Here is an 18,343-nt window from a genome sequence, read left to right on the forward strand (position 1 = left end):
CAGTTTACAGCCAAATTGTGATTACCAGCTATGCAAATGCAAGTGGCGGAGCATATGCAATGTTTCTTAGGTATACAGTCCTGGCTTGGAAAATAAGCACCATCAGCAACAAATTTTGTTTCAGTTTCATTGACGTCTTTAGATGACCCTGGATGTTGACACTGGATTGTCTTGTAAACTGCCAATAGCCTAAAAGTGATAACAGTGCCTTACTCTTGTGTGGTCCCATCTGGCCTGTATTGCCAACAACAGTAGAAAGCTTGTGAGCATTCCCGTTTGATCTGACTGCTTTACGTAAGTCTAAGTTGGCACTGAGAACAGATCTGTGGCTGATAGAGGTCCTGGTGTTGCTAATCTGGAAGCCGATGAAGCTCCCACTGAAGCCAGCAAGACTTTGTAAGAAGGAAAGGTCTGTCCATGCAAACCACGGTGAACAGGGTCTCAGCATCTTCCTTAAGTGCCATCTTTAGGAGTTGCTCAACATGAAGGTGGCAGGGTGAAGAAAAGGGTGGCTTTGATGGAAAGCAATGGGACTCAAGAGCTTAAACATTCATACTTATGCTTTTGGGGAAAGCAGGAAACCTGAAGTCCTACTATGTTTTCCAGAAAAACTGAGCAACAAAGCAAACTTCAGACAACTTTCACTTCTTTAAAAGTGGAAACTGAGCAGAAAGTCAGAAAGAAAAGAGAAATAGCTGCAAAAGTCAAGATTTGAGACCAAGATAGGAAGACAGCAGAAACAACAAAGAAGAGGTGCATTCATAGGCAAGGCCCATGTGAAATAACCCTTGTCCTAGGAGAGGAAAGGAGGATTAGGGGCCTAGAGCACCTTTCTTATGAAGAGAGAATGAGAGAGCTGGGTCTGTTCAGCCTGAAGAAGAGCAGGCTGAGAGGAGATCTCATCACTGTTTAAAAATATCTCAAGGGTGGATGTCAAGAGAATGGGACCAGACTCCTTTCAGTGGTGCCCAATGACAGGATGAGGAGCAACAGGTACAGACTGAAGCACAGGAGGTTCCATCTAAACATGAGGAGAAACTTCTTTACTTTGAGTGTGCCAGAGCACTGGAACAGGCTGCCCAGAGAGGCTGTGGAGTCTCCTTCTCTGGAGACATTTGAAACCCACTTGGACACATTCCTGTGCGATCTGCTCTAGGTGAACCTGCTTTAGCAGGTGGGTTGGACTAGATGATCCCCAGAGGTACCTTCCAACCTCAACCATTTTGTGATTCTGTGATTTTCAAAAGCACTTGCACTTCATGGCAATGAAATAAAATTTCTTACGTGGAAGAGGTATCATTAGGAAAGTATGACAAAAAGGTAGTTAACTTTCTTTGAGGCAGTTTAGATCTGGAGACAAGCATTGCTATCACAAGTGGCACTGGCCAGCTTTCTACAGAGCACTGCCTATGTTCACTGAAACATCACTTTTGGAAAATATGAGGTGTGTTCCCAGAACTGTTCAGTTCAAGAGAAATGATTTCCAGTGTATTTCTTTGCATATGAAATGAGTGTACCTTTGGTCGGTGTCATGCCCTAGTCTAAGGGATGATAAATAAGAATTCAATACTCATGTTTCTTCTAGGATGAAAGCCTAGACCTTGCAAATCTCGCTGCTTAAATTTAAAGCATCTGAGCTGTGGCTGAGGTTGTAGAACTCAGCCAGATGATAGTAGGAAAATGTTATTTACTAAGATTAGTTAACCTGTAAATGTTTTCAAAGTGTTCAGAAAATGTGTAGGTCCACGTAGCAGCTGGTAAGTAGTACTGCTTCTCTGATCTGAATCCCTGCAGATTCTAGGGAAAGGACTATTTATCTAAGAAGCTGCTCCCTGTCTCAGAAGCATGCGGTCAGCCTTCGTGATGCCCTGAGAAAAAGCAGGAACAGGAGGCAGCACTCTGCAGAGCTCACTACTCCAATGCATGTGAGGAGGAGTTTTCCTTTTCTACCCACCCAAAAGACTTAAGGGGAGCACAGAGAATAACAATAATATGCAAGTGGTGGAGCATATGCAATGTTTCTTAAGTATACAGTCATGACTTGGCAAATAAGCGCCATCAGCAACAAATTTTATTCCAGTTTCATTGACATCTTTAGATGTTCCTGGATGTTGACAGTGGATTGTCTTATAAACTGCCGATAGCCTAAAAGTGATAACAGTGCCTTACTCTTGTATGGTCACATCTGGCCTGCATTGCCAACAACAGTAGAAAGCTTGTGAGCATTCCCATTTGATCTGACAGCTTTACATAAGTCTAAGTTGGCACTGAGAACAGATCTGTGGCTGATGGAGGTCCTGGTGTTGCTAATCTGGAAGCCGATGAAGCTCCCACTGAAGCCAGCAAGACATTGTACGAAGGAAAGTTCTGTCCATGCAAACCACAGTGAACAGAGTCTAGGCATCTTCCCACAGAATAACCCCCCAGCTGCCATGGAAAATGAACTTTTTACTTTATTCGATGTGCTAAGGTCTGAATGATGTAGATTCAGAAAGAAGATTTTTACTATTTTCTTGAGACACCTCTAATTAAAAGAAAAGAAAACAAAACAAAAACAAAATCACAAAACATGACATAATGGAAATAATGGATTCTTCATGGAGGTCTGAGGGCCTGGAAGAGTTAACGGTATCAATGAGAATAAAGGCAAAGAGAATCCTAAGGACACATCAAAAACCAAACTTAGATGTTGCAAAGAGGAAGGCAATTATGGCAGATCTCTGCATGGGACCCAAATAATTATCACACTGAGCAGAAGCATGCCTGAAGTCAAGCTACTGAGTGCAGGGTTGTGAGGTGACAGACAAGATGTACACTCAAGTACATCTTTGGTCTCAGCCTTGACATAGACATCCCACCACTTTGCCTTTTGTCCTCACAGGATCATGTCCCTAGAAAATGGTCCTTCAGTCTCTCTGTGAAGCTGGGCAGGGCTTGCTCCAACCTTTTAAAACTTACTTGTCGCTGCTGCTGCTTTTCTGTAGGATAGGGTAGTGGGCAGAGCAGCTACTTGGGATGTAAATACTACAATCTCTGCCTCAGGGGTTTCCAACCCCCTTTGTAAGGTCTTTAAGTGTCTTAATGTCATGCAGAAACTAAGAACAGTTAAGAATTGCGACATCAGACTTAAATGTTTTTTCCCCCGATGTGCCTCATTCTGCTCGAAGCTAAGGAAGAGGAGATGAAACGAACAGAGACAGGTGGGTGCATAAAGCTCTCACAGTGACAGTGCTATGCGCTAATGGTCCTTGAGATCTTGGTGCTACTTTCAGGCATCCTCAGGGGAATCTTTGCAAGCTGTTTGCTTCTGTGTAAGGGGAAGAAATGGTCTCACAGTAGCAGAGAATGGAAAAGTAATAAAAAAATTAAATTAGATAAAATTAGTTTAAATAATGAGGAAGAATATAGAGGAGATGATCTCAGAGGCAGGTGCCCTTTTGGTGAAAGTAGCTTTATTAGATTTTGATTTCATTTATTAAAGCTAGTTTGACAGTGTCTTTTTTAAATGCTGTGTGGAACATCATCTTCTACTCCTGTTGATGGACCATGACAAAAAGCAGTGCATCTAGTGTTGAGTGTGGTGAGAGGGATGAACTTCAAATTTTGTTCTGTTTTTCATCTTCTCTCCATATTTTGGCCCTATTTGACAGCTCATGTCTGCTAAATAGGCTTTCTACAGAAAAGCCCTAAAGCCTTCCAGTTTTATGGTACCTTGTGGCAGCTGACTTGGAAATAACCTCAATAACACAATGAGACTTACACCTGGTGCCTAAATAGTAAAAAAAAAAAAAAAAGAAAGAAATTGCAATTTTACAATTTTAGTAGCTATTTTAGTTAAAGGTTTTCAGGTGTTTTCAGCTGCCTAACACCAACTTTTAACTTCTTGGCTCTTTCAGATGAAATCAAGAGACATGAGGGTGTTTTCTATGCCCAAATCAGGGATAATCTAAACTTTCTTGTTATCAAACCACATTTCTTGTGCTTTCTTAACTCAGCTTATTTACAAAGTGTATTATAGCAAGGAAGAAATAGGGCTCTTGTAATTCTAAACCTAAATACTCACATTTAGAAACAGCAATATGCTTATATCAACTCTGGGCACTCCTTGCTGGTATGGTACACTGCAGCACCCATTGTGATAAAGGGTTATGAAGAAAGATGCTTATTAATGAAGCAAAATCTGATTTTCCCATATGTGTAGAGCTCTCTACATCATTCTGTGATCCCATGAGAGTTTATAAATGATGTAAAGAGAAATTAGCATAAACCAGAATATTAAACTCTCGAATCAGCCTGTTCTGACTATTAACTTTTCTCTGTGTAAGTCTAATACATTCCAGGGATAGTGAGACCCTAGATGTCTAAATATGTAGACAGGTCTCTTACTTCCTGTGGTCTCATTCCATGAGTTGGATTCTCTCTAGAACTCAGTTGAAACCTAATACATGTTGGAGGCAGGATTTATTAATGTAACCATTTATCTATTCATTCTTCAGTGACTTCTACAAGTCTTAGCTGAAGAACTGACGGCAGAATTTCTGCAACTCCTGTGATATCTGAAAATGTATTAGCTTCTATCAAGCTGATTCTAGAATTCTTGATTTTGCTACTCTAGATACAACTTCAGGTGGGTAATGGAGTTTAAAAAAAGAGCTTTAATTTTGGTTTTTTTTTTTTTAAATGCTTTTTTGCTTTCTCTCTTAAATGAGAACTAACTAAATGGTGCCTTTGAGCAGTCCCTTTTTATTTAAAAAATAATAGCAGAATGGCTTGGTTGTCTCCATAGAGGATGAATAGACCATTATTCTAAGTCATCCTCTGCTCTTATTTGTATCCCTAATAATGAATAGCATTTCCATGATTCGACAGTTACTCTAGATTGTCAACAATGCAGATGGGAAACAAACTTGGGCTTTGTTTTCCAATGGTACTCTTATTTTAGCACACCTCATTTTAATGTAACTTCTTCCACACTTCTGTGACACAAGCCACTGAGTAGTCATTTAGTGTAATATAAATGCAAGATCTAAGATGTGCAGTAGAAACACTGTCAGTCTCTCTTGTAATTTATTATTTACGATACATTCTCATTCATTTGCAGAACAAAAGTACATCACTATGTGTTTTAACTTATTAAATAGTAGATTGTTACCTCTAAAGCCCATGCTCCAAGTACAAAGTAAAGCCTTTAACTGGAATATGTCTGATCATCACTGTGCAAACTCTGCAGTACAAGTGGCTACTCAAAAACTAACATGTTAATGTAGCTGAAGAGCTGGTGAGTTGCCCAGATCAGACCTGAAACTAATCATTCTCCTGGGGAAAAAATATGGAAAAAAATGTGAATGTCTCATAGTGAATACTTTTCCTTTGTAAAAAACCAAAAATAGTTTAGAAAGGTATTCTAGGTTAACAGTTTGTTCAGCGCAAGCATCCACTAGATACTAACATGAAGAGAAAGATCTGAAGAAAAAAGTTATATGTGTAATTTAGCACCTTTCATCCTAAGGCAAGATTGTGTTTGTTTTGTCTTCACTGTCATTATTGGAGTTGCTAGTTTTTTGTTAGTATAGAAAAAAAAAAAAAGACTCTATTCTGAATCCTTGTTTTTCCCAAAAATATTGCCAAAACATTACTGCAGGCACAATTCACATTCATAGATAGGTCTTGCTACTTTATTCTTGCAGAATACAAGATATCAGAGTGCAATTGTAAATTCCTTCCAGATTAAAACCTTTCATACATTAAAGTGACAATAAAGGAGACTGAGTGTAAATGGAGATAGCAAAAGCCTTTGGAAAAGCTTTGTCTTCCATTGCTCTGTGGTCATAATGCTTGTATAGTCACACCTCAGCAGAATAAATGTAACAAAATGATAACTCAGAGGTCTTGACTTATCCAATGATTTCCAACTCTTTGTATACATGACAGGACAAGGACAAAGACAAGGGAGGACATGAGTTCCTGTGTGGTGCAAATCTCTACCATCAAGAATGACAGTATTTGAGAAAACAACTGGAAATGCCAAAAGGGTCAAAGAGGGGACATCACTGATATCAGTCAGCAGCACACCATGCCAGAACCTAAAGGGGAAAAAACTAGAAAAAAGCAACGGTGTTACCTGAAGAACATGTTAACTAGAAGAACAAGGAATAATAATTGTAGGACCAGATACAGAGCCTTTCACTGGCCGTGGTATGGTACTGCTTTCTTTCCTCACTGGAGAAGCTGTGGCAAACATTTTCAAGCTGGGTATTTAAATCAATATTGCCGCATACCAATCTAAATAAATTTCCAAATTTTCAGATTTGATGTACTGTTGCAACTCTTCTTGGCTCCAGAAAATATGAATACTCAGCACCTCAGAAGATCAAGCTGTTTATGTGGGTGGTGATCATAGTAGAAAGTTAAACCAATATAGCTTAACTTGCATGTGCAGAAACCAGCATGTCCATGCACAGGGCATTTTTTACCAGTAGATGTCTGACCTACCTACTATTTTATTCACTATATTGTAAGTATGCTAATTTTTGAAATTGTCCCAGCTATTTTTTGCTTTCTGTTTATTGGCATATCACCCAGATTTAATAAAGGATTGGATTCAACTTACAGATTAAGGTTCTTAAATGTAATCCCTACCACAGAAAGCTAGTCAGTAAAGTAGCGGTTTTCAGCTGACCTGATGCAAAGCTGACATGGTGTCTGTTTTGAGGTGAGCAGAAAAACTCTAGACTAAAGTCTGCTCTTCTTTAGAGTTCATTCACTGTGCTAAGGAAATCTCATTGACTACCTTGGGAACAGAAACAGTTATCTCACATATAGAAATATAGAGTATGTGTAAATACACATAGACATCCTGCATTTTGGTCTTTTAAACTGGGACCTGAAATCCACTTGCTATGACTATCATCAGGCACCAAAATTTGAATTCAGTCTTGAATAGTCACTTCATACATCCATTGTAAAATAATTGCATACCTAGATATATAAAAAAAAAAGTCCTATAGCAATACCTATATGTTAATAAGCTCTCCAAATCAGAGCATGTAGAAAACTTACACAGTTTTCCAAACCAGAAAGCACTACTTTGGAGCTAAAGAAGGGATAGTTTTCCTGGTGTGGTCTTTACCAAAAATGCTTTCTTCGTGTTTAGATAGGATGAAAAACAAAAAGTAGGTCACCTGGGAGGACAGATATCCAAAACTCAGTTGTGTCTCAATGGCACAAAAAATTGCATATCAAGGTACCCAAGCTGGATCTGAATTTGTTCTCTTGGGTAAGCCTTGGCTACTTTTATGGTCGGGGGAAAAAAAGAATAAGTCTCTTTGTTCTTCTTGATGACTTCTGTTGTGGAAATGCTTAGTGATAATGAAATCTGGCATGATCTCACTGAAAATAAAGCAAGAAGTCCTGGCACTGTCTCTGCTTACTAAGCTCTCCAATTTCTATAACTGTTTTTGTTTTATTTACCTGGGATATTCAAAAGTTATTGTTTTATAGTATCTGACATATACATAGTATGCAAGAGAGAAAAAGCTTTAGTCAGTGACCTTAGCATTACGACATTGTGTCAAGTCCTCAAAGTAGGAAATAGTACCTAAATATCTGTAATCATTGGGCTGCACCCCCTAACATTAGACGTGAAAAGAATGTCAATAACTTCTTCCAGCAAACAATTCAGCAGATGTTTCTTTAACATTTTGTCCTAACACTCATGAAAAAACATGCATAGAAATTTCTTATTGCTCATTATGCCGATGCCAGGAAGGACAGTCTCAGAGACTGTGCTGGGAATGGAACAAAAAGATCTCCTTTTTTTTCTTACAATGACAAATTTGTACAGAGCATTCACAAGTTCTGTGTCTTCCCCTCCTGAATGAGGGGCCTCCACCAGCTCTCCAGTACAGTTCTGCATTTGAGGTTGTGACCTGCTGCTGAAGGGGTCAGTCCTTTTCATGAGCTGGGAAATGACAGGGAAGGCTCCTTACGTCCTTACTCAGTTATGTTTAATACCATGTTTTCCTTTGCCCATTGGTATTTTGTCCATCTGCCTATGCTGCACACAGCTCTTCCTTCCCTCACATCTGGAGAGACAGTGCTGTGGTGACCACATCCTTTTAAAGTTCATATTCAGAAATACAGCCACATGGTTTTCCATCAGGCTACTTAAACATTCTCTTCACTTGTACCTGACTTGGGACAATCTACAAGTCCCTACAATGTGCCAGAAAAAAAGCAAAGAAAGAAATGAGAATCTACCCCAGCTCTCTCTTGAGCCTGACATGTTTGTGGACATATCAGGAAAGAGAAAGCCTGAATCTACTGTAGGGCCAAAGACCTTCAAATAGGTGGAGAGATTTAATGAATGGCTCATGTCTGCTTTGCTATATTGGACTGTAGTTAAAGTTAATGGCAATGATAGGATCTAGTGACTAGATAATCACTCTCTTTAGGCTGAAGAGAGTCTCTCACTTTCAGGTCTACAACTTCAGCTGCTGGCTAATTGTGTGAATGAACGGGATTCAGTTTCCTGCATAATCAATGGTAAAACAAAGATACTCAGGTAGAGCAGACTGGATTTCCCCTCTTGCCTCCTGTGGCCAAGTGTCTACAATTTCAGTGAGATAAGTTCCTGTGTCAGGCAAGTACATAGGTGAGTGGACTTGTATCTCCAACTATTTCTTACTTACCTGTTTGAAGAGCACTGTTTATCTTATAGCACTTTATTATTGGTGGCCGAGTTGGATATATTACACAACAAACCAAACATGGAAATAATTTATTCTAAGGGAAAACACATGCACTTGATTTAGGTTTTGAATGGTTTGAATTCTCTTCCTTTGGGGGACTCTGATTTCCTCCTGTGGATAATGATTATTGTTTCAGAGAACATATGTGTTAGCATGAAAATCCTGCAGATAAAAACACTTCACTTGAGGAAAAAGTCCTCTGTGTCCAACAGGTACATGTTTGCAAATCCTCCTGCTCTGCTTTGATGGCAAACAGGTTTCCGCTGTTCTTTGGTGATACGTCCTTATGTTCACAGTGCTGCATTGTTTCCACATTTCACTGTGATTTGTTTAAATATCTTGGCAGCCCATTGCACCACCTTTTGTGCCACCACTTTAATTGGAGCACCTGCTGCCTTAGGGTGCTCTGCTAAATGGTGCCAGGGCAAATATAAACAGTCTGCAAACGTGTTCAAGTTTGTCACCACTGTACTACTCATCAGGAACTGAGTCCCTGCTTTCTGTATCAATTACCCTCTCATTTAGATCAACATATATTTTATGCTTCCTTGCTGGATCATAGCATGAAGCATAACGTATCATGCTTTGCTTATGCTTTCATCAGTTTTTGCTGGTTTTCTATTCCAAGGATCTTTCAGAGAATTCATTACTCCTATTGCTCAGGTCAGTGACAGAACACCATATTATCTTCTTCTTCCCCTAACAGTTTAATTTTTTCACATCTTTCAAATAGAATAAATGTAAACTGAGACACAAAAGTAAAAGCTTTTCAGAAGCCCTACCAAAGCAGAATTATTTTGTTCCACTTAAGCCACTTGAAGTATTTGGCTGTCCTTCACTTACACAGTTTTTAATTTAGCCACAGAACTGTAACACAAATGTCTTACGCTTTGAGAACTATTAAAGTTTCACTAGTCAGTCTTCATAGCTATTATGCATATCTGAAATTAAATCAAGCAACTACAGATACAAAACCATTGTATCACCTAAACAACTTAGACGGAGCTATTTTTAAGTCTTTCTTCTGTTCTAAAATCTACAATATTTGCTTAGATTCATAGTTAGTTGCTTCTTCAATGCCATTGCCCTTAACTCCTTAAGGTGTTTCTTGCTGTATATTTGTTTTATCTTAACTGTAACTGCTTCTTCAATGTTTTTATATTTCTCAAATTACTACCTTCTGCCCTGTAGTACATGCTGTTGCACTTCACAAAACTTCTTTTATTGAAGGGAAATAAATGAGGTACAATCTGCATTTGAAAGCAGTGCTGGGATCAGGTTTGTTTAAAAATCAATGCTTTCTGCTCTAGTACCCTTAGCTGTGCTTTGTTTGTTTGACAACAATGATCTCAAGTTTCCTACAGGCTGTGGTCTCTGCAATAACTAACTGACTTGCATTTCCACAGAGCAAAAACACTGCAGTATTAGCTTTGCAATTTAAACAGGGATGTTGCCCAGTCCTCTGCCATAACCACAGTGCTTTACAGCTGCCATATGTCGTGGTGTGGCCAGGGCTCTGCTCCCTGACATTTGGATTAGCTGAGCCAGGCCCTGTGCAGAAGCTGGCTGTAGTTGGTACCAGGGCAGCCCCCAACAGCACAGCCAGGAGGTGACTGCAGGCAGAAAATCTTAATCTGTAAATCCCTCACCTGCCTTTAACCCCTGCCAAGTGCCTTACAGGCGGTCACTGCCATCTGGCTGCCCTAAGTTAGGCAGAGGTAAACACGACCATCACAGTGTGCTCAGGCACATCTCCCCAAGTCTGATGGAGGAAATTTTAATAGGTTCCCTGAGGACAAATCATACATGCAAACCTACGCAGGTCCCTCCCACATTGTATGTCACCCCGTTTGCTGACTCTGTGCTCTGCATTTAGCTTCTCCCTTGCAAAAAGCCAGGGTGATACATGTGGACTGATGCATGTTTATGGCCACTGGACCTCACATTTGTCAGGGGAGATGTTTGTATGGTTGTAGCATGCAGGACCATTTCTGTGCTTCTATGAACATTTCTTATGTTTTTTACAGGTTGATGAATGAATTACATTTCTTCTAATGTGGGATGATATCTGAGCTGTCTCAACCTGGCTGTTTCTTCGAAGTTAGGTCTTTTATTTTTTCCTGTAAAGACAGATTGAATCCAGTCACAGCCTTTTGTGTTTTACTGGGCCCCGCATGCCAAGATCTCGATCCCTGACTAAAGGCCTTTGGCATTACTATGTTAATAACAACAAATTGTTTAGCAAGGTGATCTTGGCACCTCCTTGTAAAGCATGTCATTGTGCTTCCAGTCCAAAACAGGGTAACAGACCGTATTCTAAATTGAGGGAGAATGTCAATCCCTTTTTCTTCCCTTTCCCACTAGGAGCATGTTGACATTTCCGAAAAGGCTGGATCCCTTTATTTCCATTGCATTTGGTACTTGGGCACTGCTTTCTGATGTTCTCTCTGTGAAATAATAAAAAAAATCTACCATGAAGTATGATGAAGAGTTACAACAGCCAAATTAAGTTGCAGATCTTAATGCACTATAATGGAATATAATCACCTACTTCACAGGTAGACATCTAGATGTCTTGTTCTGCAGGCTCAGTCTTACTAAATAGTAGCTACTTTCTTTGTATTTTCTAGAATTTATGGCAATTGTGCAGGCTCTGTATTTTAGAAAACAAAGGCATGTACGGGTGATGTGTAAACAGCTAACCTTGTCTACTTTACTCTTGCAATCAATGTATACCAAAACTTTGGGTTGAGGGGTTTATTCAGTCCACAATCTTACTGATTAATGCACAAGTTGTTTATATGGTAGGTGTGCTTTGACATCTTGGGAAAACTCTCTCTATTCTCAAAGGACTTCAAGAGCAAAGCTTTGTTTAATTTTCCTCACATGAAAACAAGGTCTCTGATGCCACCACCTCATGAGGATGTGCTACCTGGAATGGGCTCCTTCATCATCATCATCTCAGCCTCCCACATGGAGTCCCTAGGTAATGAGTTCTTTTCTCTGATCCAGAAGACAGGGACTCTTGGTGGCCTGCTGTAAAACCATGAGGACTTTCATTTGGCTATGTTCTTTTTCTCTCCAAAACCTGCAATAGCCTCTATCAACCAGAGGTCTTCTTGGTACAACCTGAGTGACCAGAACACTCTACCGCTGCTTTCTCCCTTTCACCTAAATGGAAACCTGAAATCCTTGGAGGAAGAACTGAACCAAATACCACCTGTTGTTTTTTCACTTCTCTTGACTTACAAGGACTATGTAAATGACATTTCCTTCCACAGATCTGCCCTCCTTGCCTATGGATTTCCCTCTTCAAGTAAAGTCAACTTATTCCATGGTCCTGAGACAGATAAAAATCCTCAATAAAATGTTTCCTTCTCTTTGTCCAGGTCATTTTTTGATTTAAGCACTTGCACTTTGTATGCAGTAAAGTATGAAATTTATTTTTCTTCATGAATCTTCCTACTGTGCTAAAATGCTTGCACTCTGTTCAGTGTCAGTTAATGATAGGCCATTTATAAATTAATTCAAGTGTTTAAAAGGATAATTTATACTTAGGCTAAATAGGTCTAAGTATATGTTTGGGCTTTTTAAGGTTGTTGCACATGTTTCATCTGAGAAAAAAAGACTTCCTCTTTTTTCTTTTTTTCCACAATAGGTCAACACTTCTTTCAAAAGGCTAATCTTCTCATGTCTTTGACTTTGCATAAAGATGAATTCTGAAGAAATTTTGCTCTTGCTCAGTTACTTCTCTGCAGTCCTGCCATGTTTTGGGGACCTCCTCAAGGGCATTAAGTTGTCAGACAGGCGAGGTGAATGTTAGTTTTCTGAGTTGAGATAAGGAGTTTCTGTTTCTGTTCCAGCTCTGGTAAACCTTAAATCATACGTCAAATCATATATCACCATCAGAACCAGACCCCTTTGGTTCTGTAGCCACAGGTCCTGACATCTGAATGATGGTGAGATGATAAAGAGAAGTTTTACTTCCACTTATAAAGTAGGGAGTTGCATGCTAGGCTCGGGGAGGTAAATAAACCGATCACTTGGGTGGAAAGCTTGCGAATGACTTTTTGTTTTCTACAGATCACAGGCTGTTCCCAGCTATATAATGTTGGCTCTTGTGGTCAAGGGAAGATAGACACAGACCTCAGATATTTTGGGAAGACTCTAGATCAATTTTATGTTTGCAGGGAGCTGTGACATACGAGCTACCATGAATAGCACTCGGGCTGCTGTGAACTCCCAGCCAGCTGGCCGCAGGGTGGCTGAGCCAGCTCATCTTCCCGGTGGCCAGTGTAATGTCTGCAGGCCAGGAGGGACAGCTCATTAGCTGAACAGGCAGAACAGCCAAGGGGATGGGACAAGTGACCAAGCCACTTCTTAGCATTAACTTCTTCTCTGGCCTTTGCCTCACTCTCTTTCTAAATTTTCTTAAGTTTTATCCATCAAGTTTTGCTTATTTTTATTGTTGCAAACTTGGGTGCTGACAGGTGGGCACCTACCCCCACACATAATGTTCTGCAAACTCAACAGGCCACTCCTCACAATATAGCTCTTAATTCCTGAGCATCACTCTTGACGTTTGTAAATCAGGGTAACGAGGTTTAAAAATAATGTAGATGAGGATCTGACAACCAAGCAGTTCATCTGTGAGCATAAATCCAGAATCCCACTGAAATTAAAACTATTGGAAAACTTTCCATTCCCAGTGCTTTCGTTGGTGTGCTGACCAAATGTTTACTCCAAGAGTTTCCCAAACACTGGCAACCAGACAGAGATCCTGGCAGGGCAGGAAAAGCACACACGCAAACCTCCGTGTTTTTCATACTTTAGCCTCAGACTTCCTGCAGCAGCAGTGGCTTCCATGGCTTCAGGAGAAAACACCAACCTCTGACCGTGCCTGAATGAATGCAAATATTAACAGAAATGTCATGAACGAAACCAGTGTCCTGGTACTTCCATTTTTTACTTTCCTACTGGAAAAAAAAAGTAACGGTCAAAGAATGGACCTTTATCCAAAGAGGTAAAGATGATAATGAAGGTGGATATAGATGACTTTGGCAATGAAAGAGAGCAGGAGAGGAGAGCGAACTATTATTTACTGTCACATTTTCACCACCTTTGTTTTCTCCTTCCATGTTCTTTTCAGCAGCCCCTTTCTACTACTTCCTTTTTCCCCTCATTTATTCAGGTTCTCTGTCCCATCACTTCCAACACCTTACAATACCCACACAGTCCAGCAGAGCATCTAAAGGGGAGAACGGGAACATGGGCATCAGCTTCCAGCTCTTCCAGTGCTGCCACTGCCATACATGGGTGCACTTTCTTCAGGCTTGGTTGGCACAGCCCTCCCACAGAGGCCGGGGATGACTGGAGAAAGGGCAGTGCTGCTTGGTGATACTGTGGAGAGCAGTGATTGGCACCGCTCAGGAGCTGCTCCATCTGCCTGTGGACCTCACCTCTCAACTCAACTGTGCAGCAGGTGCTTTGTAGGGTTATTTTAGCATTGCCTCTGTAGTTATTTGTGGTGCTTGGGGACTCCAGTCATGGCCCAGGACTTCACTATGTTTGGCATTATCCTAACATGAAAAAGACGGTGCTTTGTAGGGTTATTTTAGCATTGCCTCTGCAGTTATCTGCGGTGCTTGAAGACCCCAGCCATGGCCCAGGACTCCACTGTGTGTGGCATCATCCTAACATGAAAAAGACGGCGCTTTCCTCTGCTGGGGCAATCCCCAGACCTCACCAGGACACTTTTTAGGTACGATGCCAGCAGGCAGAGCATCCAGAAACCCCTTTTTCAGGTTGATTTACGCAGCTTGTGGCTATGTTGGCCATTCGTATTCTTCGAGACCACGGCGTGACAGAGAGGGGCAAAAGCCAGCCGTGGTGTAGGGACCAATTCCAAGGGGTCATGGCACCTCGTGGGGGCGCAGGGGCCCGTGTGCCCCCCGCGGGGCAGCTTTAGAGCAGCCCACCTGTCCCCCGCGGCGGGCGGTACCGGGCCGGGCCGAGCCGTGCCGGGCCGCACGTGGGTACGTGACGGCGCTCGGGGCCGGCGGGGCTCGGCGGCTCCTCCTCCCCCGGCGCCCGCCGGCGACTGGGCGCCGAGGCTGCGGCGGGCGGCGCGGGGCGGCGCGGGGCGGGGGTGCTGCCTCCTGCGCGGCGGTGCGGGGCGCAGCGGCACCGGGGCCGGGAGGCGATCGGCCCGCGCGGGCGAGGGCGGGCGGCGTCGCGGGGCGGCGGCGGCGGCGGAGACTGCGGGGCATCGGCGGGGGCTGCGGGCGGGGTCCGCGCCCGCGGCCGGCAGCGCTGTCTGCGCCTCAGCCGGGCTCGGCCGGGTGCCGGTGGTGCGCTCCTCTCCCGCCGCGGGGCTGCACAATGGCAGTCGTTCAGTAGGATGGATCCTGCCGTGGCTTTTGTTCTGCAGATCCACCCATCCTCCTAGCAGTCAAGTACCCAGGCTATGGTTTTCTCTCTGGGGATCTTTCTTCCGCGTTTTGCTGGTGTCTCTGATGAGGTTTTGGCCTCGGCTGGGATTTCACTACCTTACTTTTCGTTTGGCTTCACGCTGAAAAAAAGGGATTTCTTTTATTTTCTCTCCACGCTTTTGGTTATAATCCAATGTTGTTCTAGAGGGAATAACCATTCAGCCTGGCTGAAAAAAAGCATCCGTTGAAAAGTCTCAAAGAAATATACCACGTGAGGAAAAAAAACTGGGAGAAGATCGGAATATAATCATTTTTTCTATGATAAAACTGGTGCCCCGCTTCAGGAGAACTGGTCTCAATTTATTATTATGCAACCACAAGGATCTCTTCTTTCTCAGGGTGTATAAGCTGCTGGATTGCTTTTCGCCCAAATCAATGTGGTTTCTTTGGAACATTTTCAGCAAAGGATCGCATATGCTGCAGTGTCTTTGTGGCAAGAGTCTTAAGAAAAACAAGAACCAAACTGGTAAGCAATCCATTGCACTGCGTTGTTTTTCTTTTATGCTATCCTGTCTGTTGCTCGCCGAGGTAGATCTGCAATCCTGCTGAGGGGAGAAGGGGGAAATATAACGAGGCCAGCACGGACATGCATGTGCATACGTGTATGAATAAGCAAGGAGCGGTTTGGATTAGGTTCAGCCACTGTCACCACGGAAAATAAAAAAAAAAATCAAAGGCGACCCGAGCCCAGCCTGCATTTCCTAGTTTCTATGTGCTGTTTCCAAGGAGGAAACTTTTATTATTGCTACCCTTTTTGAGGACAAGCCAATAGAGTCCCCCGTCTCCTCCGTCCCCGATGCGAGCCCCCCGTGTGCACACCCCCAGACAGTTTTGGGAAGAGGAGCCTGGGTCTCCCGTGCTGGTGTGAGCCGGCCCTACCTGCGGTGGGTGAGTGAGCCGGGGCTCAGGTCCTGCACAGCACTTTCTGATTAGCTTGCAGTATGTCACCCCCCGACACACACACACCCGCCTCATTTGGTTCTCTGAAGTCAAGCCCGACACCTCCGCCCCCGGGCTGGGGGCTCTCTGTTGTCACTCAACCCCCGGCACTTTAGGCCCGGAAGATGGAAGGGGGCTGAGGAAAGGGGGTGGACACTTTCTTGGGGCTTGTGCCCAGACGGCAACTCAGGCGCCTATGCCAAGCAGCAGCAGCACCGCCTGGGTGGCTGCGTCTCCTCCGCCTTTCCCTGCCGGGATGACCCTCTGTGGACACGCCGGTGTCTCTGCCTGCGTCTCCATGTCTGCCTGGCAGCCAGGATCATGCGCTTCGGTTCAGCCCGGCTCCGAGGGGGAAACTTGCAGTACATTACATAAGAAATGCAAATGCAGGTGCTCCGGGCCGCCCGGTCCCGGGGGGTCACGCTACTGCTGTTGCATCTCTTCTCCCATCCCTCTTGCTCGGGGCGGCCGGGCTGCCAAGCCCGCCGCTTTGGCGAGCAAGGTGGGCGAGAAGGGATGCTCGGCGGGCGGGGGACCGGGAGGTTTTCAGGGGAAATATCGGCCCTCCCCGCCCCCCTCACACTGGGCTCTGGTCTCCCTCCCCCCGCCGCTGCCGTGCTCACTCCCCCCGGCCGGCAGGTTGTCTGCAAGCACTTGCGTGCCTGGGGAGGCGAGAGCCACTGGAGCCCGGGTTGTGAAGGGAGGGATGCCGTGTCTGTGCGGTGGTGTGTGTGTGTGCCGGCTGCCCTGCAGTGGCAGCTCCCGAGCAGGAGGCTCCTGACGCTGGCACTGCAGTGTAGTAGATCATAGGCTCTCGTTGCCTCTCTGACACCCCAACATCAACAAGCAGCAGCCCTAGCAGCCCGCACCCTTCTCCACCCCGGCAGCTGGAGTGCCCGCTCCTGCTTTGCCCAGCTCAAGACCGGTGCAGAGAGTTGTGCTGGGCACCTCGGTGGATTTTTTCTCTCCCCATCTCGTTCCCGTTTGCCAGCTTGTCTCGCCCCTCTCCTCCCCGCCGCTGCCTCTGCAGCAAAGAACAGCCACTTCTCAGCATACCAAAGAGACCGAAATGCCCCGCCGGAGGCTGCGCTCAGCCTCCCGCAAAGTGCCTTTTGCTTTATTCACCCCTCGGCGCTGCAGCCTCCTGCGCCTCCCCCGGCTGGAGACATCTTCCAAGCCGTGTGCCTCCCCCGCGGCGGGATGGGGCGGGCAGGGGCAGGACAGCCGCCCACCTTCTTGCAGCCCCTGGGGACGCCCCCTCTCCCCCTGCCCGGTCTGCGCATACCGTGGCCGTGACCGCAGGGGGAGAGCGGAGCCGCGGTGTGGCACTGCCTGCCCTGCCCGCTGCCGATCGCCCCCCAGGGAGTGCCGGCTTCAGCGCCGGGGTGCAATGAGGCGACGGTCCGAGGAAGGGCCTTGGCGGAGGTGGTGGTTTCTAGACCTTTCAGTTTGCATATCGGAGGGGAGAAGAACAGGGGTATATCACCCCCGCCCCCCCAAAAAGGCCCGTGTCCTTTCCTTGCGGAGAGGAGGCTGGTGAGGAAACGGCCCCTGAAGCCGAGACGTGTTCTGCGGAGTGCCAGGCTCCCTCAGCACACACCCTCCTTTTCTCCTCCCCAGGGACTTTGCCGCACTTGCCCCCTGTGCCCGGGACGAGTGGGTTTGGGTGTCAGGAACGACACTGCACCCCGCCGCCACTGCCACCCTGCCTGGGCAGAGCTGAGCCGGCCCACGGGGTGCCAGGGAAGGTGGAGCCGGTTTGAGCAAGCGGGGCGAACTGGCGAGGGAAAGAGTCCCGGGGAGACGGGCTGGGGGGTGCTGCCACGGGTGCCAGGGAGGCACAGGGCGGTCGGATAGCTGAGCGCCGAGGCGGGGGGCTTACGGTTGCTGTCCCCACCGGCCAGATCCGTGTCTCTCTCTCCCCCCCGCACAGTTTGCGGCGCTCTGCTCCGGTTCGACGTGAGCCGGGACGCCGAGCCCACCCAAGCCTCATGCCCCATCCTGACATCCCGGTCCCGCTGAACTGCGGCTAACTGTGCGGGCAGGCTAACATTCGCTTGGCCGGATTAGTTGGTAGCTCGACCACAGGCGCTGTTACTCTGGGGGAAGATCAAAGCCATCCGAGCTGCGGTGGCCCGGAGGAGAGCAGGGTGATGACTTTGA

At 45.0% G+C, this 18,343-nt stretch overlaps 1 protein-coding gene across 2 annotated transcripts in view; it reads left to right on the top strand.

Annotated features, from left to right (window-relative positions):
- Positions 1–15,499: 15,499 nt before the first annotated feature.
- The window catches only part of FGF14 (fibroblast growth factor 14), a gene marked incomplete at both ends in the record, with an annotated part of 400,299 nt that continues 397,455 nt past the window's right edge, over positions 15,500–18,343 (top strand). For both annotated transcript variants that reach the window (XM_080358815.1, XM_080358817.1), the window contains one exon: positions 15,500–15,707. In XM_080358815.1, coding sequence (XP_080214941.1) covers positions 15,500–15,707 — 208 coding nt within the window. The remainder of the gene's footprint in view (positions 15,708–18,343) is intronic.

This window comes from Nesoenas mayeri, assembly GCF_963082525.1.
Source record: "Nesoenas mayeri genome assembly, chromosome: 1".
In the NCBI taxonomy this organism is placed as follows: domain Eukaryota; kingdom Metazoa; phylum Chordata; class Aves; order Columbiformes; family Columbidae; genus Nesoenas; species Nesoenas mayeri.